Source organism: Phacochoerus africanus, chromosome 1 (genome assembly GCF_016906955.1).
Source record: "Phacochoerus africanus isolate WHEZ1 chromosome 1, ROS_Pafr_v1, whole genome shotgun sequence".
NCBI lineage: Eukaryota > Metazoa > Chordata > Mammalia > Artiodactyla > Suidae > Phacochoerus > Phacochoerus africanus.
Window position 1 is genome coordinate 216,405,598 of NC_062544.1, and position 26,515 is coordinate 216,432,112.

General features: G+C 42.5%; 1 protein-coding gene across 4 annotated transcripts in view; it reads right to left on the bottom strand.

The window, feature by feature from the left end:
• The window catches only part of KALRN (kalirin RhoGEF kinase), a 697,683-nt gene that overhangs the window by 407,236 nt on the left and 263,932 nt on the right, over positions 1-26,515 (bottom strand). For all 4 annotated transcript variants that reach the window (XM_047790542.1, XM_047790550.1, XM_047790490.1 and 1 more), the window contains exon 7: positions 1,972-2,163. In XM_047790542.1, the coding sequence (XP_047646498.1) occupies positions 1,972-2,163 (192 nt within the window). The remainder of the gene's footprint in view (positions 1-1,971; positions 2,164-26,515) is intronic.

The window sequence follows — 26,515 nt, forward strand, 5'->3', positions numbered from 1 at the left end:
CAAGCTCTGGAAGATGAGGTGACTTGCCTAGGAATTAATGCTTAGGACCTGCCTGTGTCTGGCATCAAAACCGAGACTTTCAGTTGTCCCATGCTGCCTTCCAAGTTAGGTAGGCAGCTGAGGAAGATATTTAAGGTATGACCTTGTGCCTGATCATATTATCTTCGAGCTACCCAAATGTCATACAAATAAAGAAATTTAGAGGTTAAGACCAAGGCTTTAAAGTTAGACACACCTGGATTGAAATCCCAGATGCCTATTGATTGTATCATTTTCATAGGGGTGTTTACTAAACAGCATACAAAGGTATATATGTATGTGTACACACACATACACGTGTGTTATAAACTTTGCTTGTATAAAAGGTGAGTAGCACATAATTTACAAAGAATAATAACATAGAGAATGTTTCTTATGATAAATTCCATGTAACAAATTGCTTCTCACAGATGCTTTCATGTGCAAGTGACAAACATATAGTTCCAACACAAAAGCTGGTTGATACTTTCACTTTTGTTAAGGTGTATGACAAAAGTGAAAAATATCTGGAGACATGTCAGAATGTTACTCATTCACCAATGATTGCAAGTGACTTCCTTGCTAAATGGAATAATAGCTTTTGACTATCAGAGGTTTATTTCCTTAAGTTTGTGTGCTGTTCATAAAGTAACAGCTATACACAGGACACATTTTTAGGCTTAATTTGCATTTTATTTGTTTATTTATTTATTTATTTTTGCTTTTTAGGGCCACATCTACAGCATATTAAGGTTCCCAGGCTAGGGGTCAAATCTGAGATACAGCTCTAGCCTACACCACAGCCATAGCAATGCAGGATCTGAGCTGTGTCTGAGACCTACTCCATAGCTCATGGCAATGCCAGATCCTTATCCCACTGAGTGAGGCCAAGGATTGAACCCGCAACCTCATGGTTCCTAGTCGAGTTTGTTAACCACTGAGCCACAACAGGAACTCCTTAAATTGCATTTTAAAAGATTTATTTTCCCTCTAATTTTCTTAAGACTCCAGATAATCGATAAAACAACAAATCAAACCCTGGCTTATTAACATCTGATGATTTCCATGGTGCAAAACTTTTACCTTGGCCTATTCATGTTACCATCACAAAACCATCAAATGTGGAATTGGGAAGAAGTAATCAGGAGCCACAACTGTATGTTGTTTCTACCACAGACGTAAACAGAAATAATACCAAGAATACGGAAAATAATAAAATGTGGTAAAATAATTGAAAATGATGAGTGTTGAATACTCATTACCTTTGTCTTTAATATGCTGTATTTAATTTAAATTTACATAGTTTAAAGTAATGGCTATATTTAACAATCAGCTCATAGAATTCCTGAAAATTCAACAATTGGCTCTCCCCAAGCTGGTCAGAGTCAGCTCCAACATGCCACTGGATCTTAGATCACTTAATCTCCCTGAGTTTCTCTGCTTCTCTCTACAAAACGAGTTAGTCATGTCACTGGCCAATGACAGTAAGTAAATGGCAATAAGTAATTATTATTTTTGTCCATTGTATTATTATTACATTACCATTACTCACAGCAAATGCTTGATGTAAAATTAGTTTCCTCCTGCTCTCAGCAGTCAATGATCAGTTTTGTTTCACCCTTTTGGTCTATGCTCATGGAAAACAAACTAAGCAGTCATCACACACACACTCGCACAGACACAACAATAAGCCACTAAGCAGAATGTAAACAGGCTCTGGGTTCCTTCCTGTCTAACTGTTAAGCAAAGCCACCAAGAGTTACCAATGTCTCTGGGCCCACAGGGACCATGAAAGTGTAGAACATGGATTATTGTCACAGCTACTCAGCAGGGTCTTTGGTGTTTTGAGGAGAGGAGGGGCTCTCCACCTTCAGTGTACGTATCCCCACCCTGCCCTGGCCCTGTCCCTCTACTCCCCACTGCTGGCTGCTACGGCAGCTCCCTTGGCCTCACCTGCTCAGCCTTCTGATGGAACACTGCAGACATGGCGAGGATGGTGCTGCGTTCATCCAGGGCGGCCGCGAAGCTCTTCCACTCCTGGTCTAGCTGCGTGGAGATCTGCTTGATTTGCTGCGAGGCATAATGGCCAGCCTCTGAGAGGCGGGAAGCCACAGACATGATGCGGTTGATGTTGACATAGGCATTCTGGGACGCAAGGGAGAGCAGGCGCTTAGTGGGGCAGGCTCAAAAGGCACTCATGCAGCACTCTGGGCAGGGGAATACATGGGGAAGGAGGTTACCCAGAACAAAAAGTCTGAGAGAGTCTAGTATTAGCCACACCAGTGTATCCACTTGGGGGCCAAAGGAGGTCTCTGTCTACGACACAAAGTTTTAGTAGCTGGCAGGTACATTCTGGGGACCAACATAGTTTTTGTGCCAACTATGAATGCCCATGAATGCAGTCACCTTACATGGACCACTGTAACAATCCTCGCAGTCATCTTAGGAGGTCAAGCCAAGGGGATAGCATGATACTTGGAAGAGTTTCTCTCTGGAAGCAATGGCTCAGACCAGGGCAAAAGCCAGAGGAGCCAAAGGCACCTCTCTCACTCAGGAGAAAGCTGTACCCAGGGCACTACTGTCAACTACAACAGGGTGCAGGGCAAAGGACACATGGCACATGATAACTACACATCTTCCTACCACCAAGTGAAGACTTTGCTGCCCTTTCCCCCACCGAGAGAGCTGGAGAACTGGCCAGCAGCCAGGGCTTAAATAGAGAGAGCACATGTAGCCACAACATCCATGCTAAAAATACAGTCTGTGGAGCCCTTTCTTTTTTTTTTCTTTTTTTTTTTTTTTTTTTTTTGCCATTTCTTTGGGCCACTTCTGCGGCATATGGAGGTTCCCAGGCTAGGGGTCGAATCGGAGCTGTAGCCACCGGCCTACGCCAGAGCCACAGCAGCATGGGATCCGAGCCGCGTCTGCAAACTACACCACAGCTCAGGGCAACGCCGGATCGTTGACCCACTGAGCCAGGGCAGGGATCAAACCCGAACCTCATGGTTCCTAGTCGGATTCGTTAATCACTGCGCCACGATGGGAACTCCTGTGGAGCCCTTTCTTATCTCTACTTGACTTCGGAACATATTCCTACCTGACCCCAAAAAGGCATCTGTGGGGGGGTCTCCTGGGACTGCTGACTGCTCTTACCCAGTGTTTTGTTTATATTCATTTCTATCTTTGATTTCCAATTAAAAATTCATGATCATGTGTGATGGTCCCTACTAGGCCAGCAGAAAATTCTCTAGGAAGTACTAAGACAAAAGGAAACCCCCACAAACGAAGACAGTAATGAGCATGGTTATTTTTAACCGCTACCGCCTATTAATTGAGGTGTCAAAACAATTGAGTAATATTGTGGCACCTCCAGGGAGCTTTTCTGACTCACACAATGTCTGTCTGAAGAAGGACCAGAGTGACAGGTTGCTGGCATACCTTTGTTCTTTGTTATGAATCTTCTCATATGATAATAAATATTCTTAAGCAACAGCAATTTCTCTTGGCTCTATCAGCTCAGTGGTAGTTCATTAATAATGGGTAAGTTTAATGAAGGTTCTTTATTTTCCTTTCCCTCTTCCCTCCCGCTCCCCATTCATCTTCATTGTCTCCAACCTCAAGCACTCCATCCCAAACTTGAGCCAAGTGGATAAGGTCTCCCTTCATTTAAAAGGTCTCTGTGGAAACTCTGAGGTTAAGAGAACTACTTGAACAAAAATCCATCCTAATGTTTAATGACCCCCCAGGTGTAATCTCTGTGTGAAGTCTGATCTGAGAACTTTCTGACATAGTGCATTTTGTTAATAGAACTAGAATACTAGTAACTCTTATTATTTGAAATAACTATCCTTTAAAGATTTAGGAGTCATTATCAGCCCTGTTTTCTGAGTTAGGACAGAGTTTCTTCTTAAAATTAAACTCTCTTTATAGAACCAACAGAAAAACCACTCTGATTTAGAAATAGAAGAAAAGAGGAGATGGGATTAAGATGGCAGAATAGAAGGACTGGAGCTCAACTTCTCTCCTATAAACAACAAAATTCACAACTAAAGGCTGAGCAATCTTCACTCAAATGGACTGGAAACCTTAAAAAAGATATCCTACTCCAGAAGGAAAAGAGGAGGACACATCAAGAGGTAGGAGGGGTGATTACATGATATAAACAACCCCATACCTGCCGGGTGGGAAGCCCCACAGACTGGAAACTACCTGGTTCACAGAGACTCACCTACAGGAGTGAGAGTGCTGAGCCCCACATCAAACTCTCACATGTGGGGATCTGGCACTGGGAGAAAGAGCCCCTGGAGCATCTGGCATTGAAGGCCAGTGGGGCTTGTGCACAGGAGCTCCATGGGACTGGGGGAAACGGAGACAACATTCATAAAAGGCGTACACGGACTTTCATGTGCACTGGGTCCCAGGGCAAAGCAAAGTCTCCATAGGAATCTGGGTCAAACCAGACTGCAGTTCTTGAAGGATATCCTGGGAAAACAGGGGTGAATGTGGCTTCTTGTGAGGGAAGGATATTGGAAGCAAAGCTCTCAGGAATATTCAGCAGCCCTGCCTTTCTCTGGAGGTGGCCATTTTGGGAAAATCTGACCCCACCCATCAAATCTGAGAAGCCCTAGGGAAAACGACAATCCAGGTGGGATCACAGCCCTGCCCCTCAGTAAACAGACTACCTAAAGACCCCCCAGGCACACAGACACCTCTAACCCCAGAGACTAAGCCCCACCCACCAGAGGGATTAGAATCAGCTCCACCTACCAGTGGGCAGGCATCAGCCTCTCCCATCAGGAAGCCTGTAGCAAGCCCCCATAACCACTTCAGCCACAGGGGTGCAGACACCAGAAGTAAGAGAGGCTACAACTCTATTATCTGTAAAAAGGTCACCACACCAAAATCCTATAAAAATGAAAAGACAGAGGACTATAACTCAGATGAGGGAGAAAGGAAAAACCCCAGAAAATCAGCTAAGCCATGAGCACATTCTCAACCTCCAAGAAAAAGACTTTAGACTGTTGATGCTGAAGATGATGCAAGACATTGGGAATAAACTGGAGGCAAAGATGGATAACTTACAGGAAACACTGAGCAAAGAGATACAAGATATAAACCTTAAACAAGAAGACATGCAAAATACAATAACTGAAATAAAAAATTCGCTAGAAGCAGCCAACAGCAGAATACAGGAGGCTGAAGAACGAATAAGTGAGGGGGAGGACAGATTAGAGGAAATTATGAATGTGGAACAGAAAAGAGAAAAAAGACTGAAAACAAATGAAGAGAGTCTCAGAGAACTCTGGGACAATGTTAAACACACCAACATCCGTATTATACGGGTGCCAGAAGGAGAAGAGAGAGAGAAGGGGACAGAAAAAATATTCCAAGAGATAATAGCTGAAAACTTCCCTAACATGGGAAAGGAAGCACCCACTCAAATCCAGGAAGCACAATGAGTACCATATAAAATAAACTCCAGGAGGAACACCCCGAGACACATATTAATCAAACTGACCAAAATTAAAGACAAAGAGAAAATCTTGAAAGCAGCTAGGGAAAAGAAACAAATAACATACAAGGGAATCCCAATAAGGTTTTCAGCAGAAACTCTGCAGGCCAGGAGGGAGTGGCATGATATACTTAACGTGATGAAATGAAGAAACCTCCAACTAAGATTACTCTACCCAGCAAGGCTCTCATTCAGATTTGAAGGAGAAATCAAAACCTTCACAGATAAGCAAAAATTGAGAGAATTCAGCAACACTAAACCAGCCTTACAACAAATACCAACTTCTCTAGGCAGAAAAGAAAAGACAGCAACAGGCAACAAAAATGCCACAAATGACAAGGCTCACCAGTAAAGGTATATATACAGTAAAGATACAAAATCATCCATGCACGATTATACCACCAAAATCAGAAATCATGAGAAGAGGTGGGTACAAATACAGGACACTGGAGATGAACTTGCAATTAGAGAACAACAACTTAAAACAATCTCGTGTACATTTAGACTCTTATATCAAAACATCAGAATAACTGCAAACCAAAAAATCTACAATTGATACACAAACAAAGAAAAATCAACTCAAATACAACACTAAAGATAATCATCAAACAAGAAGAGGAGATAATAAGAGAAGAAGGAAAGAAAAAAGAGCAACAAAAACAAATCCAAAGCAATTAATAAAATGGCAATAAGAACATACATATCAATAATTACCTTAAATGTTAATGCACTAAACGCCCCAACCAAAAGACATAGACTGGCTGAATGGATACAAAACTAAGACCCATACATATGCTGTCTTCAAGAGACCCACTTCACTTCTAGGGACACATACAAATTGAAAGTGAGAGGATGGAAGAAAATATGTCATGCAAACGGGGATCAAAAGAAAGCTGGAGTAGCAATACTCATATCAGACAAAATAGACTTTAAAATGAAGAATATTTCAAGGGACAAAGAAGGTCACTACATAATGATCAAAGGATCAACCCAAGAAGATGATATAACAATTTTAAATATCTACGCACCCAACACAGGTTCACCACAACATATAAGGCAACTGCTAACAACCTTAAAAGAACAAATTGCCAATAACACAATAATAGTGGGCGACTTGGCCCCCCCACTTACAGCAATGGACAGATCAACCAGACAGAAAATCAATAAGGAAACACAGGCCATGAATGAAGCTTTAAACCAGATGGACTTAATAGATATTTATAGGACATTCCATCCAAAAGCAACAGAATACACATTCTTCTCAAGTGTACATGGAACATTCTCTAAGGTTGATCATATCCTGGGCTACAAACCCAACCTCCATAACTTTAAGAAAATTGAAATCATATCAAGCATATTTTCCGACCACAATGCTATATGACTGGAAATCAACAACAAGGAAAAAACTGCAAAAAACAGAAACATGTGGAGACTAAACAACATGCTACTAAACAACCAGTGGATCACTGAAGAAATCAAAGAGGAAATTAAAAAATACCTAGCAGCAAATGACAACAAAGATACTACACTCCAAAACCTATGGGATGTAGCAAAAGCTGTTCTAAGAGGAAAGTTTATAGCAATACAAGCCCACCTCGGAAAACAAGGAAAAGCTCAAATAAACAAGCTAACTTTACATCTAAAGCAGCTCGAGAGAGAACAGACAAGATCTAAAGTTTGTAGAAGGAATGAAATCATAAAGATCAGAGAAGAAATCAATGAAATAGAAGCATAGAAAACCATAGAAAAGATCAATGAAACGAAAAGCTGGTTCTCTGAAAAGATCAACAAAATTGATACACCCCTAGCCAGCCTTCTCAAGCAAAAAAGAGAGAGGACTCAAATCAATAAAATTAGAAATGAAAAAGGAGAAGTAACAATGGACATCACAGAAATACAAAGGATCATAAGAGACTACTATATGCAACTATACGCTAATAAAATGGAAAACCTAGAAGAAATGGACAAATTCTTAGAAAAGTACAATCCTCCAAGACTAAACCAAGATGAAATAGAAAAGATGAATGGACCCATCACAAGAACTGAAATTGAAACTGTGATTACAAAACTTCCAACAAACAAAAGTCCAGGACCAGATGGCTTCACAGGCAAATTCTAGCAAACATTTAGAGAAGAGCTAACACCTATCCTTCTGAAACCATTTCAAAAAAATTGCAGACGAAGGGATACTCCCAAACTCATTCTATGAGGCCACCATCATCCTGATACCAAAACCAGACAAAGATACCACAAAAAAAGAAAACTACAGGCCAATTTCACTGACGAACATCGATGCAAAAATCCTCAACAAAATACTAGCAAACCACATCCAGCAATACATTAAAAGGATTATACATCATGATCAAGTGGGATTTATCCCAGGGATGCAAGGGTTCTTCATTATCCACAAATCCATCAGTGTGATACACCACATTAACAAACTGAAGAATAAAAACCATAAGATCCTCTCAATAGACGTGGAAAAAGCCTTTTGACAACATCCAACACGCATTTCTGATAAAAACCCTTCGGAAAGTGGGCATAACGGGAACCTACCTCAACATAATAAAGATCACATATGACACACCCACAGCGAACATCATTCTCAATGGTGAAAAGTTGAAAGAATTCCTGTGGAGATCAGGAACAAGACAAGGATGTCCACTCTCACCACTACTCTTCAACATAGTTTTGGAAATCCTAGCCACGGCCATCAGAGAAGTAAAAGAGATAAAAGGAATCCAAATTGGAAAGGAAGAAGTAAAACTATCCCTATTGGCAGATGATAAGATACTCTACCTAGAGAATCCTAAAGACTCTACCAGAAAACTGTTAGAGCTCATCCACAAATTTGGCAAAGTCGCAGGATACAAAATGAATACACAGAAATTGATGGCATTTCTCTACACTAACAATGAAAGAGCAGAAAAAGAAATTAGGGAAGGAATCCCATTTACCATCACATCCAAAAGAATAAAATACCTAGGAGTAAACCTACCTAAAGAGACAAGACACCTGTACTCTGAAAACTATAAGCCACTGATGAAAGAAATCAAAGATGACACAAATAGATGGAAAGACATACCATGCTCGTGGATTGGAAGAGTTAATATTATCAAAATGACTATACTACCCACGGCAATCTACAGATTCAATGCAATCCCTATCAAATTACCAAGGACATTTTTCACAGAACTCGAACAAAATATTTTAAAGTTTGTTTGGAAGCACAAAAGACCCAGAATAGCCAAAGACATCCTGAGAAAGAAAAATGGAGCTGGAGGAATCAGGCACCCAGAGTCCAGACTATACTACAAAGCAACAATCATCAATACCACATGGTACTGGCACAAAGACAGAAATAGAGATCAGTGGAACAGGATAGAAAGCCCAGAATTAAACCCACACACCTATAGCCAACTCATCTATGACAAAGGAGGCAAGAATATACAATGGAGAAAGGACATCTTGTTCAATAAGTGGTGCTGGGAAAACTGGACAGCCACAGGTAAAAGAATGAAATTAGAACACTCCCTAACACCATACACAAAAAGAAACTCAAAATGGATTAAAGACCTACACATAAGACCAGACACTATAAAACTCTTAGAGGAAAACATAGGCCAAACACTCTCCGAAATAAATGACAGCAACATCTTCTCAGATCCACCTCTTAGAGTATTAACAAAAAAAAAAAAAACAAAAATAAACAAATGGGACCTAATCAAACTTCAAAGTTTCTGCACTGCAAAGGAAACCCTAAACAAAACGAAAAGACAACCCACCGAATGGGAGAAAATCTTTGCAAGTGAATCAACTGACAAGAGATTCATCTTCAAAATTTATAAACAACTTCTGTAGCTACATACAAAAAACAAACAACCGCATCAAAAAATGGGCAGGAGATCTAAACAGACAGTTGTCCAAAGAAGACATACAGAAAAGATGTTCAACATCACTCATTCTTAGAGAAATGCAAATCAAAACCACGATGAGGTGTCACTTAACACCAGCCAGAATGGCCATCATCAAAAAAGTCTAGAAATAATAAGTGCTGGATAGGGTGTGGAGAAAAAGGAACCCTAGTACACTGCTGGTGGCATTGTAAATTGGTGCAACCACTGTGGAAAGCAGTATGGAAATTCCTCAGAAAACTAAACATAGAACTACCATTTGATCCAGCAATCCCACTCCTGGGCATCTATCCAGAGAAAACCATGACTCGCAAAGACACATGTACTTAAATGTTCATTGTAGCACTATTTACAATAGCCAAGACATGGAAACAACCTAAATGTCCATCGACAGAGAAGTGGATCAAGAAGATGTTACATATACGCAATGGAATATTACACAGCCATTAAAAGGAATGAAATACTGGCATTTTTAGCAACATGGATGGACCTAGAAATGATCATGCTAAGTGAAGTCAGCCATACAATGAGACACCAACATCAAATGCTTTCACTGGCATGGGGAATCTGAAAAAAGGACAGACTGAACTTCTTTGCAGAACAGATGCTGACTCACAGACATTGAAAAACTTATGGTCTCTGGAGGAGACAGTTTGGGGGGTGGGGGGATGTGCTTGGGTTATGGGATGGAAATCCTGTGAAATTGGATTGTTATGATCATTATACAATTACAGATGTGATAAATTCATTTGAGTAATAAAAAAAGAAATAGAAGAAAAGAGAGAAAAAAGACATATGCTAATTTTAATAGTCTGTCTCTGAGAGACTGATATTTGGATTGCGCCCCCTTCCATTTCCTGCTTGGGTTACACCCAAAGCAGACCTTGAATGAGGATTTGGGGCACACTGCTTATTCCCAGGAAACACAGTGAGGGAGGAGACAAGTCAAAGAGGGAAGGGAGGCAAACTAGGAATGGATGTGCCCATCGGTGGGTTGCTGCTGTGACCATCTGGGGTCCTCCCTCCTGAAGCCTTCTGAGAAACACTGTAGAACACACTTTGGCACATCCCACTGGGAAATGAGGGATCTGGGATATTCATGTGCCAAGTCCCATTGCTCATGGGCGAAGGTCTCCCCTGGAGTTATTCCTGGGCATTTCCCGCATGACCTATGCACAGACCAAGCACAATCCCCATGTCAGAGTGTGGCCACGAGCAGAGAAGGCTGTTGGTGTGTATAGGAACCACCTGCAGGTGACCTTCAGGGTGGACTGAGGGTATATAGGTAGGACACTGCCAGTCTTCCCAACTGGATTCAAAGCTGTTCGTCCAAACTGGATTCAAATCCTGGGAACCCCCACCCCCACACACATATTCATCTACAGCTATCTAGAGTTGTTGGGTTTTCCTGTCCTCAGAAAGACCTTATGTCCTTTGGGCAGATGGGGATGCAAGAACAGCAATGAGAGCAGGGCATGGTCTGTCCCCAGGGTCTCTCGTGTGCACCTTAGGGATGTCTGCCCTTTATCATCACTGCCTGTTTATATTCTCTCCCCACAGAGAACTTGGGGAGGTGTGTTTCTGCTCACTTTCAGGAAGAACTTTCCAGCTATTACAGATGTCAAACTATGGCTGCCTCTGGAGGTTGTTAACACCTTGTCACTCATTGAACTATTTATGGAGAGTGGGCCAGGCTCTGTATTGGGGGCCATGGAAGATCAAAGGGGAAAGAGACAGGATTCCTGCCCTCAGGGGCTCACAGCTGAGACTTAAGAAATGTCTTCAAGGAGTTCCCGTCATGGCGCAGTGGTTAACGAATCCGACTAGGAACCATGAGGTTGCAGGTTCGTTCCCTACCCTTGCTCAGTGGGTTAAGGATCCGACGTTGCCATGAGCTGTGGTGTAGGTTGCAGATGCGGCTCGGATCCTGCATTGCTGTGGCTCTGGCATAGGCTGGCAGCTACAGCTCCGATTTGACCCATAGCCTGGGAACCTCCATATGCCATGGGAGCGGCCCAAGAAATGGCAAAAAGACAAAAAAAAAGTCTTCAAATAACTATAATTTAAAGGAGAATGAAGGCAGCTCACTGTGGGGATGCAGGGGAAGGGATCTGAACTCCTGGCAAGATTGCTGGAAAGGAGCTTCCTGCACAGAAGGGGAAGGTGAGGCTGGCGATCTCCCAAGGTCCCCTCTACCCCCGTGATAATAAATGAAAGTCCAAAACAAACAAACCCCCAAAAGACCACAGCTTACATTTCACATTCTAGAGACTAGCACAGTAAATGCCTTTTTGTTTCCTTATCAGTGGGCAGAGAAATGTCTTACTAAAGCTAACAAATGATTATGCCCCACACAAGAAGTAGAGGCAGTATTCCTCACAATAGAGGGATAAATATAATGTTGACTCATGAATCTGCTCATTATTCTTTTCTACAGCCCCTGTGCAGAGCAGCAAAACACTGCAGGTAGGTCACATTGCCTAAGTTCATCATCATCTTCTTCTTCATATCCCTCCAGCCTAGAACTTGAGACAAATAGGCAGACAGATTCTAAACTGGAGTCACAAACCAAATGAAAAGAGAGGAGGGCAGAGGAGGTCCCACGTGACTTAAAAGGACAGAATAAGCTTAATAAGCTTAAGAATCCGACTAAACAGGGTGCTTGGTCATTAGGACCAGCCCCACAGCAGGGAAAGTTGCCCATGTCATAGCCTTTGGTCAATCCTCCATATAGTTTTCCTGTGTCACTGTTTATGCCCCTGTTAAGCAACATCTGGGACTCATGTTTGTCTTGGGGGCATGGCCAGTGGGAATGGATGTTTTGACTCTTCATGGCCTTTCCATTTTCTACCAGCTACCTCCTCCACTCCTGTCCATCTGACTGGTTCTGCTGTTCTTCCCTGCCAGCCCCCAATACCTTTGTTGCTGCAGAGCTGTCCTCAGTCAAGGGCATCAGAGTGGCTAGGCGAGGAGTTAAATGTGAGTTCTGGCCCAGCCTGGCACTCACATAAGATGCCACTTGGCTCCCTCTGCCTCTGCTTCCTCATCTGTAAAATGAAAGAGCTGAACCAAAGCTCACAAACACTCCATTTCTGGGTAAGCGGTGTTGGTGCCATCTACCCAGGCCTCTAGGTGTGCCCTGTTCATGGAGGGAGGCCAGACTGAGTGCAGAGAGAACCTGGAGGTCACAGTCTTCTGTCTCATCTTCAGTGCCTGGGGGAGCACTAACTAAATCTATTTCCCTCCAAAGACACTTTTCCATGGAGGAGGTGGGCCATAAACAACAAGGGTAACTCAAACCTGTCAAGCACCCATGTGCAGAGAGATTTTAAACAGAAGAGTAACGTGATGGTTTACGGTTTCAAAAACCTGCTCTGTTCGCTAAAGGACTGGTAAGGGGATGCCTTTGTGGAGTGAGACTCAGGGAGAGCAGAGCAGCTTACCCCAGAGGAACATGTAGCACAGTCTCAGCTGTCCACATGCCTTATCCCCCAGTCTGGCTCTGCTCTCTGCCCTGTCATGTGAAGGCCATGGCTGGAGCTGGGTGACCGGGGGCCAGCTGCTCCCTTCTCCCTCCTCTCTGTAGCCCCTTCCCCTCAGCTGAGCTGCATAGACTAACCAACTTCCCTGACTTAATAAGCCAACATTTCTGACTTAGTATCTTTTCTTTCTTTTTTTTTTTTTTTTTTTTTTTTGTCTTTTTAGGGCTGCACCCGTGGCATATGGAGGCTCCCAGGCTAGGGGTCCAGTCGGAGCTGTAGCCACTGGCCTATACCACAGTCACAGCAACACGAGATTCGAGTCGAGTCTGTGACCTACACCACAGCTCACAGCAATGCTGGATCCTTAACCCACTGAGCGAGGCCAAGGAATGAATCCGCAATCTCATGGTTCCTAGTTGGGTTTGTTAACCACTGAGCCATGACGGGAACTCCATGACTTAGTATCTTCTTAAACCCTTACCTCAAGACTGCTTTATTGGAGTTCCTGTTGTGGTACAGAGGAAATGAATCTGACTAGTATCCATGAAGATGAGGGTTCAATTCCTGGCCTCGCTCAGTGGGTCAGGAATCCGGCCTTTCTATGAGCTGTGGTGCAGGTCCCAGACACGGCTTGGATCTGGCATAGCTGTGCTATGCCCTACACCACAGCTCATGGAAACACCAGATCCCCGACCCACTGAGCGAGGCCGGGGATCGAATCCACATCTTCTTGGATACTAGTCTGGTTTGTTTCAGCTGAGCCACAACGGGAACATCTGCTTTATTAATTTAAACCTTCCACCATATCAGTGCTGCTATTATTATTGTCATTATTCAAAGTGTCTCATTATCCAAGGTTTAAATAGACTCTCCCCTGCAGTATGAAATGCACTGCAGCCTGGTCTGCTGCATCATCCACCCCCACCTCCACCTCCCCTCAAAGGCTTTCCTCTGATCATTCTGGCCACAAATGGGAAAAATAAGTAAATTCCAGCAAAATTTTGCTAACTCAAAACCCTCTATATTTATACTTTGCCTCCACTTTTGTTGCATACAAAACTCTGTTTTCTTCATCCCTGCAGCCGTTAACTGGAGATCACAAAACGGATGGCAGGCCCCTTCTCCTGAGGGCTTGTCTCTTGCTGTGATTAACTGAAATCAATGGAACAGAGTGTTCCTGCTTAAAGAACTAGCTGGCCAAATCTTGACGAAAATTTTCAGCCCCGCCAAAGGCTTTCATTTTGAACCTGGCTCCTGGCTGCCCTGACTGGCTACAAAAACATGCAAACTGGCTTGCAAGGTTATTGATAACTTTCCACTTTAAAATTCAGCTGAATTTTCTCTTTAAATGTAGTTTCTTATGTAGTATATTCTGAAAGAGATACTGGTTCTTCTAGAAATAATCAGTTGATGCAACCTATCATTTTGGTAACCCTAGGGTCTGTGTCAGGGTCTGATTGGAAGACCAATCAGATCACTTCTGAGTATTATTTGAACCCCATTCACTTCACCCCTAAAATCAGGGGTGAATTTTATGCTCCTATGGTCATAGTCCCCACCCTGAATCAGAAACTGCCTTTTCTGAGTTACATGAGAGAACATAAAGCAGCCAGTCAGTTGCCTGGCATATAACCAATAACTCAAAGAATGTTGTATCTTTTCCTACATCCAATTCCAGCAGATTAGTGTTAACTCTCTAAGTTAAGTACCAATCAAATCAAAGCATTAGTAGAAAAGTATAACAAAAGGAAAGATCTATCAGCTATCCCAACTAGAGACAAATATTCCAGTAAGTGTCCAAGGTCCACTGTATTTCATAGAGAACATGTCACAAAGTCCCTGCTTTTCCTCAGAACAAGTCCCTAGTCCAGGAGCCTGCCACAGGGACCTGCCCCACAGCAGGGAAAGTTGCCCAGCTGCCTGTCAGGCCACTGGTATGCATACCACAGCCCCTGTGCTGGAAGATGCCCTTCCCCTAGGATTCAAGGATCTGGAGCCCTGAATTGTCCACAGGTCTTTCTCTGACCCAGAAAGACTGGAGAATTCAGAATCAGCCCATGACTAGCTCTTTGAGCCATATCCTTTGAACCTTAAGTCAGAAAAATAGAAGTACAGAAGTCTCTTTCTCTTGGCAGAGTCTTTTTTTTTTTTTTTGCCTTTGTCTTTTTAGGGCTGCACCCGTGGCATATGGAGGCTCCCAGGCTAGGGGTCCAATCGGAGCTGTAGCTGCTGCCCTATACCACAGCCATAGGAACTCGGGATCTGAGCCACATCTGTGACCTACACCACAGCTCATGGCAACACCCAATCCTTAACGCACTGAGCAAGACCAGGGATAGAACCTGCATCCTCATGGATACTAGCCAGATCTGTTTCCACTGAGCCATGATGGGAACTCCTTGACAGAGCCTTCCCAAGGTATCTCTACTACCTTGATATATGTGAGTCACACCCAGAAGTGGGAGTGTCCAGCCTCATACAAGGGGACAGATCCATCCCCTTATCACTGACAAAAGGTGGCTGAAGCCTCCTCCCCAGGCCAGGTATAGGGACTGATCACATTGTTGTCTGGGGAGGGGTGTATCTCATCATCACCTCTAGGACAGCAAAGGACAGCAGGAACACCTCCAGGAGTCCTTTGTGAGGAATGAGTCCTGGGCACAGGGTTTTCACTTCCATTCTGCTCAGTGGGGCTGCAGCTTTTAAATGATTATTGTGAAAATGGAATTTGTGATCTGTCAGATCATCGCAGAAGGTGAGGCCAACTAAGACATAGAGCCCACTTTTCTGAAAGAGGTTCGGTCCTCTAGACAAGCCCTGGAGACCTTGACTCTCCAAATCCAAAAGTCCATGGAGGGAGGCCAGGTAAACATCTGGCCAATGGCCAAGGTCCTCAGCAAAATCATTCAGGTCAAATGAAAACCGAATGTTAAATCAAAATGTGAATTACAAAATATAAACAGTCTAGCCTCAGCTGAGAGAAACATTATGCATACTGGAGAAGCACACCCAAAGGTTACCAAGTCCTCTTTTGTACTAGATATACATGGTGGTGGCAGGGTTTCTTTGGGGTCTTTTTCTCATCTCAATTCTCTCGTGTATAGAGGTTTTATTTATTTATTTATTTATTTATTTATTTATTTATTTATTTTAAAAAAACTATCTATATCTATATCTATATACATTTGTAGTAGCTAGGAGGAAACGGTCTTAAAACTATAAGTGTTTTATCCCCCAGCCCTCTCCCTCCCCAGTGAAATTAATATATCAAAACACCAAGTGTCTATGAATGATGGAATAAGGGGGAGTTTAACGTTCAAACTTCTACTTTTATCTAACACATTCTCTTTCTTGAGATACAAAGGTTGCTTCTAGTTTTCGCTTTTCATTTTTTTTCTCTACAAATAATGCAGGGAGTTGCTGAGTAGTTTTAACTTCAATAGATTTGGTATTTAAAATATCTCCTAGTTTTAAAAATTATTTTAATGTATCTTTAATTTTAATAGACTTGGTCAGGTTGCATTCCATTAAAGCTGTAATTATTCAAATGTCCCCATATCTTTTTACTCTGATACAGCATTTTTTTACAAGGAAAGTACAATTTATGTGCAAGTGGAATAGGCAAAAATTTAGTGAGCAAACTATGGTTTCAGGGAGTTCCCGTTGTGGCTCAGTGGTTAACGAACCCGACTAGGATCCATAAGGACACGGGCCTCACTCAGTGGGTTAAGGATCTGGCGTTGCCATGAGCTGTGGTGTAGCTCAAACATGCAGCTTGGATCCAGCATTGTCGTGGCTGTGGTGTAGGCTGGTGGCTATAGCTCCAATTGGACCCCTAGCCTGGGAACATCCATATGCTGTGGGTGTAGCCCTAAAAAGACATATATATATATATATATATATATATATATGTCCTTTCAGAAAGAAAGGAATGTAAATACTTTATTTGAAGTCTTTTAGAAGTCAAGTTCATATAACAATCTCATGTTACAGTTAGAAAAAAACTAAAACCCAGGTATTTCTTGAATCTACCTAGTAGATGTTTAAAAAGTTTGTTAAATCAATTAAGGGATGTGTTTAAAGTTACAAAAAGAGAGGCAAGTTGGGACTAGACCCAGGTCTCCTGATTCCTCATCTGCTTGACCGCTCTGTTTATACTACCTTTTTTCTCATGCCCTACAGTTTATATTAAAAGTTTTTGTTTTGCAACACTCAAAGAGAGCCATGAGGCAAGGTTTTGGAGATTTTCCCATACAGCTTTCAGAGGCTTCATGAGTAACATTCAGTATCAGTAAGAAAATAGAGATTGTGCCAAAGCAATGGAAAAAGCTGAACTTCACCTCCTTTTTCCCAATTAATAATACCATATGTATTGCATACATCTTTGCTAGTACCAAACCTGCTTTGGGTCCTGAAGCTGTTAAAGCATCGGCTTATGATTAATTAGTTGAACATTACCACATAAACCTGCTGATCCCACCTTGAAACATATGGACTCCGGGATGGTAACATCTGGAATAAGAGCTGTCCATGCTTGAAACTCTACTACAACAGCTATGAGATGGGGTGAGAGCCAAAGGAACCTCTAACTTCTGCCTCCCTCAAACCACAGGGTGCCCTCTAGGGGGTCAAATAGGGCAGCTGATGGATGACTATCTGGTCAGATCTGGCCAAACAGTAGGTCAAACCATGTGGAAGCCATCTGTCACTGTCGGACAGAAAGAGGAAAGGACCTGGAACAGCCCTGGTACTCAGCAAAGATAACATTGGCCGGTGAATCCCTGTGTCTCTTGAGCCTGGCTTGCTGTAGCAATGTTTCATCCAGCAATTGCTTTACAAACCATTAAGCAGCCATGAAAACAAGTGCCTGGCCATATGTCCGAGGGCGAAGGAAACCAAGGAGCAGATCTAAGTAAAACAGAAAACCTCTCTCTCCTCTCTCAGTTCTGAGTGAAACTTCCTTAAAAGAGTGTCATTGTATGAGGCCTTATTGTGGGGTTGAGATTGAAGAGAGGAATAGGTACAGCTGGAATCGGATTCAGGGATTCCTGCAGGGAAAGAAGCTGGAAACAATGCAGTGCTTCTGGGTTAGGAGGTAGCAATTTCGGGCTGCCTTTAAGGTGGGAATCAGAGGCTAGGAAGCTTCTTGCAAACACATTTCACCAGTATTTTATCCCCCAGACCACTCTCTTGTATTTCTGTTGGCTATTTAGAGCCTGGTCCATGCATCAGCACAACCTGGGAACTGGTTAGCAACGCAGAATCTTAGGACCCTTCCCAATCCTCTGAATCAGAGTCTGCATTTTAACAAGACTGTCCCAAGTGACATGGATGCACATTAAAGTGCGAGATGTTCTGTAGATGGGAACTGTGAGGAGCTGTCCCAAACAAAAGCTATTCATTCCAGTACTCCTGACCCTGATGATGAATAATTGCCAAGTATAACCTCATGCCAAATGTCCTGCTTAAAATGCATGATCACATTTCATCCTTACAACATCCCTGGCAAAGGTACTATCACTATTCTCCATTTACGGACAAGGTAGTGAGGCTCTGAGAAATAGAAATAACTTGCTTATGATCTCACAACTAGGAGGGAAATATAGAGCCACGATTAGCACCGAATGCCCATGCCATCTCCTGCTGTGCTGTTTCACTTTGCCATAAATGTGACATGGTTGGGCCAGCCAAGGATGTCCCTCACAGGAGAGGGGGAGATGATAGAGAGACTGCTCCCAGAGATTCAAAAGCCCATATCCTGGAGAAACTGGGGTCCTGGAGACAGAATAATAAGGATTTCTACTTCCCTGAGGCCTTCCCAATGAGGCCTTTGGTTTGCCCTTGGAATTCCCAGAATAGCTCAGCTCTAGGATGGGCAGGAGTTGGGAAGGTGCACTTTCCTTGTCTTCTCCTTCTTTGGAGAAATAATCTTTACCAATTAACTCCTTGGCAGTTGCAGACCTGGCAGAGGGCACCCTGGGGGACAGGTCTCTGCCTCCACAGAACCACAATAAAGCTCAGGATGAAGGCAACTACTTTGCCCCTTGACTTGATATCTTGATTTATTTTTGGAGTCTTAAATCTGCTACTCCATTTGTTTATTCAATCATTTACCCAACGATGCCAGGCCCTATGCAAGCAGGGAACAAGGCAGAAAAAAATCCCTATGTTCATGGAGCTTACATTTTAGTAGAAGAGTCAGACAATAAAGTCATATCTACTAAATATTTCTCATTTCAGTGCTATATAAAATATAGCTAGGAAAAGGATACAGCATGATGGGGCTGGGAACTGCCACTTAAAATAGAGAAGTTCAGGGAGTTCCTGTCATGGCTCAGTGGAAATGAATCTGACTAGCATCCATGAGGATGCAGGTTTGATCCCTGGCCTTGCTCAGTGGGTTGAGGATCCAGCATTGCTGTGAGCTGTGGTGTAGGTCATGAATGTGGCTCAGATCTGGTGTTCCTGTGGCAGGACGATCCCTGAAATTAGGAATGACACTTGAGCTTAGCCCTCAATGAAGTGAGAAGATGAAGAGCCAGGAAGAGAATCCAGGAATAAGAAAGCAGGGGAAAGGAACATGAGGTAGAAATGACCTTGGGGTGTTCAAGAAACAGCAAGAAGCCCAGGGTAACTGGAGCAGATGCGCATGTGGGAGAGGACGAGAATAGAGGGGTAACTGTGGTCCAGACCACATGGAGCCTCGTAAGCCATGGTAAGGAACTTCAGCTTTTATCCTGAGAAGGATGACAAGACATTAAAGCATTCTGAGTGGAGCAGTGACATGATGTGAAGTACCTCACTTTTGGCAGGATCGCTAGGGCTGTTATGCTGAAAATGGACAGTGAGGGAGTGAAGGTGGAAGCAGGGAGACCAAGTAGGAGCTACTACAATAGTCTAGGCAGGTGATCGTTGTAGAGGTGGTAACAAGTGGCCAGATTATGGACATGCTTTGAGGGTAAAATCCAAAGTACTTGCTGATGGAAATCCCTAGCTCTTCCTCACTCTGAGCCTCCAGTTTTGTCGTGAACACTGCCTCTGCTTTTTGCACTGCTCCCTTCGCTACTGCCTATCTGGTCCCAATCGCTCAATTCTTTAATCTTCTGATTTGTAAATGACTTGCCTGTCTGTCCTTGATCGGTCTATATCCCTCCTCTGGTACTCATGGTCAGCTACCAGCTGTATCCCAGACAGGCATGTGCGATGTTGCTGCTGCTTATTATCAATACTTCATATTTGTGTTGTGCTTTCCAGTTCAGGCCCTTTGGTATACATTATCTCATCTGACATACTAGGTTTCACGGACCATTTCATGCCTTTCATTCAGCTCCAGACCTCAGAGAAGAGGCATGAGTCAGCTTTAGCTGAATTTCAGAGAAATTAACTCCTTGGCAGTTGCAGACCTGGCAGAGGGCAGGCACTGGCTGCTTGTGGGTATGTCAAAGTGTGTGGGTATATTGAGCCATAAGGCTCAGGGGGCAAACACCCACAGGGCACAGCAAATATCCTGAGACCAAGGAACATACTGCAGAGGTTCTTGGAGAGCAGCGGATTGGAGCTAGAAAAGAGGTAGCGGGGTGCTGGGCAGAGAACCAGGACTGAGGGGGAGGAGGCAGGAAATCTGGGCCCTAGAGGAGTGAATGATCAGGAGAGAAGGCTGAAGCAGGTCAGGGGCTGCCACGAGTCAAAGTCTGAGTGGTCAGCCAAGCCCTGCTGGTCAGCTCAAAGAAGTCTTCCAAAGGTGGGCCCAGGCCAGGTGACTGGGCAGCAGGGGAGGGGATTTACACTAGAGTGACACTGAGTGACGCAGAGTTGTGCTTTGTCCCTGCCAAGGAGCTTCCATGTTTCTGATCTGAATAGAAGTTAATCTTCAAAACATGGTTGGTTAGAGTCTGGTGGGTGTAGGTAAATGGGTCACCTGAGGAGGTTGGAATAGGGAGCTGGGAAGAGGGAGTAGAGATAGAGATTTTTCTCCCTGGACACTCCTGACCTTGAAGGGAAGTCCTCCAATCCCACAAGCTAATTATCCCACAGCTTTAGAATTTGACTCCAGGGCTCAAGTCAGTTGGCTTATTTTCTACACCTGGTCCAGTGGGTCTCAGTCTGGTTCTCCATCTCATGCAGCTTTCCTGGGCTACAGTCCAGTGCAGTTAAAGTGCAGTCTAGGGCAGTGGGGCCCAGATGTGGTTTTTCTTCAAAGCTCCCCAGGTGACTCTAGTGGGCCATCAGGGTGAAGGGCTACTGCCTTAGACACAGGCACCAGATTCCCTGGGCTTAGTTCAAAGCATATACCTTTCTGCTTAGGACAAGTTTAATGCTGACAATGGTGCCAAGAGCAAGGATCATAAATAGATCCTGAGAAGATCAGAAAAGAAATCTAATCCTCCTACTGAGTTGGAAGAAAAGGGAAATTCCACCCACAAGGCTGTTCATGGAGATACAAACATTGCATCTGTGACTCAATCAGTAAGAATAGGTCTTGTCGGTGATGCATGCAGTATTTTACAAGCACAGGTTTCCTTAGAAGGCCTGCCTTAGGAATTGCACTGTTAACAGCAAACACTGGATCATATTCCTTCTTGTCAGGGAAGGATACATTGTAATGGCTTTACTTCCATCTTTAGGATCAGAACCTTAGAAACAAAGATGCTTGTGGCCAGGAACTTAAAAGACCATCCAGTCCAGTAGCTCCTGGAGTTTACTGTGTATCACATGGGGACCCCGTAAGCATCCTGGTTCCAAGGCCCACCCTTGCTGGAAACTATTGTTCTCATTCACCTTCTTTCCATGGCTATACAGCTTCTGCTCAAGTTACATCCTGTAGGGCTCCCTCAAAAATAAAGGCCATGCCTTGCCAGTTCTGCATCCCTGCAGTCAAACTTTGCTCCAGGTTGGTAAGAGATACTGTAGGATGCTTAATATCCTTATTCATTCAACATGCATTTATTAGACACCTACTAGATGTTAGGCATTTTATAGGCCCTGGAGATATGGGTGTGAGTGAAACAAAGCTCTGCCCTTAGGAGCTTATATCCTAGTGGGAAAAATTCTCTTCACATTAAGCACATGAATTTCAGGATGGCTAAATTGCGAGCTCCTTGAAGACAGCTTTCTTTCTTGTGAATCTTGCTGTTCTTAGTGTCTAGCAAAGGGCAAAGAGACTACAGCAAACTCTGTTGTATACACCAATGAGTTAGTGTTAAGCGGTGCACCCAGATCCTCCTCCTACTGCTAACATCACCACGGTTGATGTCCACGCTCTGTCACCATCATTCTCTTTAACCATTAAGAAGATTATATCTTAAAGGTGGTGGAGCCCCGTTTACACGACATTCACTTCCCAGATGTCTTTTTCTCCTCTTCCTCCTTCTCCTCTTTCTCTGCTTCCCCTTCTTTCTTAATCATTTTATTGAGACATAATTCACATATCACACAATTCACCCATTTAGACTCAAAATATACAATTCAGTGGTTTATAGTACAATAGTCTTTAGTATGTAAATATATGCAACCAACATCACAAATTTACTTTTTTTTATCATCAAAAGACACCCTGTACCTTTTCCTTTCACCGTTGTTCCTCTATCATCCACCCATCCCAAGCCTACTGTTTTCTGTTTCTATAGGTTTGCCTACTCTAAACTTTTCTTTTTTTTTCCATTTCTTGGGCCACTCCTGCGGCATATGGAGGTCCCCAGGCTATGGGTCGAATCAGAGCTGCAGCCACCGGCCTACGCCACAGCCACAGCAACGCGAGACCCAAGCCACATCTGCAACCTACACCGCAGCTTGTGGCAACGCCGGATCCTCAACCCACTGAGCAAGGCCAGGGATCGAACCCGCAACCTCATTGTTCCTAGTCGGATTTGTTATCCACTGACCCATGACGGGAACTCCTAAACTTTTCATATAAATGGACTTGTACAAATATGTGGTCTTTGGTGACTGGATTCATTCACTTAGTAAAATGTTTTCAAAGTTCATCTATCTTATAACATGTATCAGCACTTCGTTCAGTTTAATGGTCAGATAATATTCTATTGTGTGTATATACCACATTTTGTTTATCCATTCATCAGATGATGGACATTTGGGTTGTTTCCATCCTTTGTTATTATTAATGTTCCTACAAAAATTTGTGTAAAATGTATGGACTTTTGTAAGGACATATGTTTTCATTTTGGTTGAGTATATACACAGTTGAATCAGGGGGTCAATGTTTAACTGAGGTACTTCCAGACCGTATTCCAAAATGGCCACATCACGTTACACTTCCTAAAGCAGTGTGTGAGGGTTTTGATTTCTCAAGGTCTTCATCAATATTTGTTCTTATCTGACTTTTTGGTTATAGCCATCCTAAGGGATATGAAAAGGTATCTCACTATGGTTTTGATTTGCATCTCTCTCATGACTAACCTTTTTTTTAATGCATTTATTGACCATTGTATATCTTCTTAGGAGAAATCTATTCAGAGTCTTTGTCCATTTTTCCCAGTTGGGTTGTCTTTTTGTTATTGAGTTTGAAAAGTTCTTTATGCTCTTATTCTATTTTAAAGATTCTAGATAAAAGTCCTTTATCAGATAAATGATTTGAAACTATTTTCACTCATTCCATGGGTTGCCCTTTCAACTCCTTGATTGTACTTTTTGAGTCATAAAATTTTTATTTTTGATGAAGTCTAGTTTACCTATTTTTTATTTAGTGTGAGTTGAGTCCAACGTCATTCTTTCGCATGTGGCTATCCAAACTTTTCCAGCACATTTGTTGACAATACTACTATTTTCACATTAAATAGTCATGGTATCCTTGTCAAAAAAATCAGTGGATCACAGACATATGACTTTATTTATAGACTCTCAACTCTATTCCATTGATCTTTATGTCTATATTTAGGCCGGTACCACACTATCTTGATTACTGTGGCTTCGTGGTAAATTTTGACATCAGGAAATATGAGTCCTCCAATTTTGTTCTTTTTTAAAGATGATTTTGGCTACTCTGGATCCCTCATAATTCCATACAGAATCAGAATATACTTGTGAGCTTCTGCCAAGAAAGCCAGCTAGGATTCTGATAGAGTTGTGCTGAATCTGCATCAATTTGGGAAGCACGACCATCTTAACCATATTTTAAGTTTTCCATTCCATGAATGTGAGATGTTTTTCCTTTTATTTAGAGCTTTAATTTCTTTCAACAATGTTTTATAGTTTTCAGAGTACAAGTTTTTTTGTCAAATTTTTTCCAAGTATTTATTTTTGATGCTATTATAAATGGAATAGTTTTCTTAATTTCAAATTGTTCCCTGTAAGTGTGTAGAAATATCCTGAAAATGTGCTAAACTCATTTACTAGTTCTAATGATCTTAGAATAAGTGCCTTAAGATTTTCCATATACAAGATTATGAAACCTGAGAATAGAGATAGTTTTATTTCCTTTCTAACCTAAATGCCCTTTCTTTTTTCTGAATAACGGCCCTGAACAGAACCTCCAATGTCAATTAGAAGTGGCACCCTTGTCTTGTACCTGATGATAAAAAAAAAAAAAAATGGAGTTCCCATCGTGGCTCAGTGGTTAACAAATCTGACTAGGAACCAGGAGGTTGGGGGTTCGATCCTTAGCCTTGCTCAGACGTGGCTCAGATCTGGCATAGCTGTGGCTCTGGCACAGGCCGGCGACTACAGCTCCAATTGGACCCCTAGCCTGGGAACCTCCATATGCTGCGGGTGCAGCCCTAGAAAAGGCAAAAAGACAAAAATAAATAAATAAAGTTTTAAAAATATTTCTTCTGTTCCTTTCTTCTCTCATTATACTACTCTCATTATGCATATGATGGTACATTTAATGATATCTTACTTTTTTTCTGAGGTTCATCTTTCCTCACTCTTTTTTTTTCTTTCTGTTCTGCAGATTGTATACTTTCTATTGGTCTATCTTCAATATAGACCAATTGCTAATTCTTCAGCCAGTTCACCTACTGTTGACCTTGCCTAGGGAATTTTTCATTTCAGTGATTGTATTTTGCAAATACAGAATCTTCCTCTGGTACTTTTTGTAAAATAATTTTTATCTCTTTATTGATTCTCTGTTTGAGACATTATCATTATGCCTACTTTTACTTCCTCAATCATATTTTCCTTTGTTTTTAAAATATTTATAATGGCTACTTTGAAAATCTTTGTTAAATCTGATATCTGGTCACTCTACAGGCATTTTTTGTTGTTGGCTTTTTCAAGTGTATGCTTTTTATCTATTTGGTCCCCTTGCCCCAGTCATATACTGCTTTTTCTTTGCACAGCTTGTAATCTTTTGATGGAACCTAGACATTTTACATAATATATTGTAGCAACTCTAGGTAATGATCCCTTGACTTCTGGAGCTTGTCATTTTTATTTGTCTGCTTATTTGTTTAGTAACTGGCTGTATTATTTTAATGGGAAACATCTGATGTTGTTCCTTAAGGAATATATCCTTGTATGTGCCACAGTCACCCAGGGATAACAGTGGTCTTCACGGTCCTCTCTTTAACTTTCTCTTTCCCTGACCACACCTAGCTGTTAAATTCCACTAATTGCCAGCTCATTATTCTATTGCTTTCAACAATGTCCTGTAGGATAAAATATTCCACAGACCTCTCTAATCAAATCCAAGCTCCTTTGAAGGTATAGTTCCTGAGGTCTGTACCTGAGATTTGCTCTGGTCCCAGAAGGTCTCTTTCTCTGCAGCAAATTAGCCAGCCTACCATTTATCCTATATCTCCACTGGTTCTAGCAATCTTCTCCCAGTTGCCTCTCACCAGAACTTTCCTAAGGGCATTTTTGAGAAGGCTTTTGGATTAAAGTTCTCTCTCCACTCTTTGTTTCGAATAAAGTCACTTGCTTTGGGAAAAGATTTGGGGCTCTCTATTTTATAGCTTGCTTCTACTCCCAGGAAAAATCTCTGAGCCATCACTCTGGAGCTGGGGCTAGGAAGAATGGTGCACTTCCCTGAGTGACATCCCCACTCCAGAAGCCAAACACTCAGTGGGGTGGGTGAGAAGCCTTATGTCTTCTTGGCTTGCCTCTCCTAGATGGGACCTCTGCCTTATAAGTTGGAGCAGAGGTAAGAGCCCTAGAACTCTAAGCAGTGTTGCAACCATGGTAGCCTCTGCTCTATGAATGGGAGCTAGGCAGAAAAAGGAGTCCTCACCTCTTGGCTACACTCACCCAGAAGTTAACTTCAGCAACAGGTAGCTCGGAGTAAGATAGAAAATGCCTATCTGGGAAGATAGCCCTTCAGTTGGGAACTTGGGGAAAAGGGGACTCTGTGTTCTTGGTTGTACCACTCTAGAGTAGAGTTTCCATCTCGTTAAGCTGGGAGGCAAGAGGAGAGAGGTAGAAAGTGGGTGTTGATTCAAATACCACGGATTCACTGTTCTTATTAAGTTTTAGTAAATTTTCGTGAATAAATGTTTCTTCATTTGTGTGCATACAGGACTATGTCTAGAGAATTTAAATGGTTGTTTTAAAATAATGTTCACCAGTTTCACCAGAGGGTGGGTCTGCATAGCTCCTCATGCTGTCATGCTGAACGTGGACTGTCTTTCAGAACT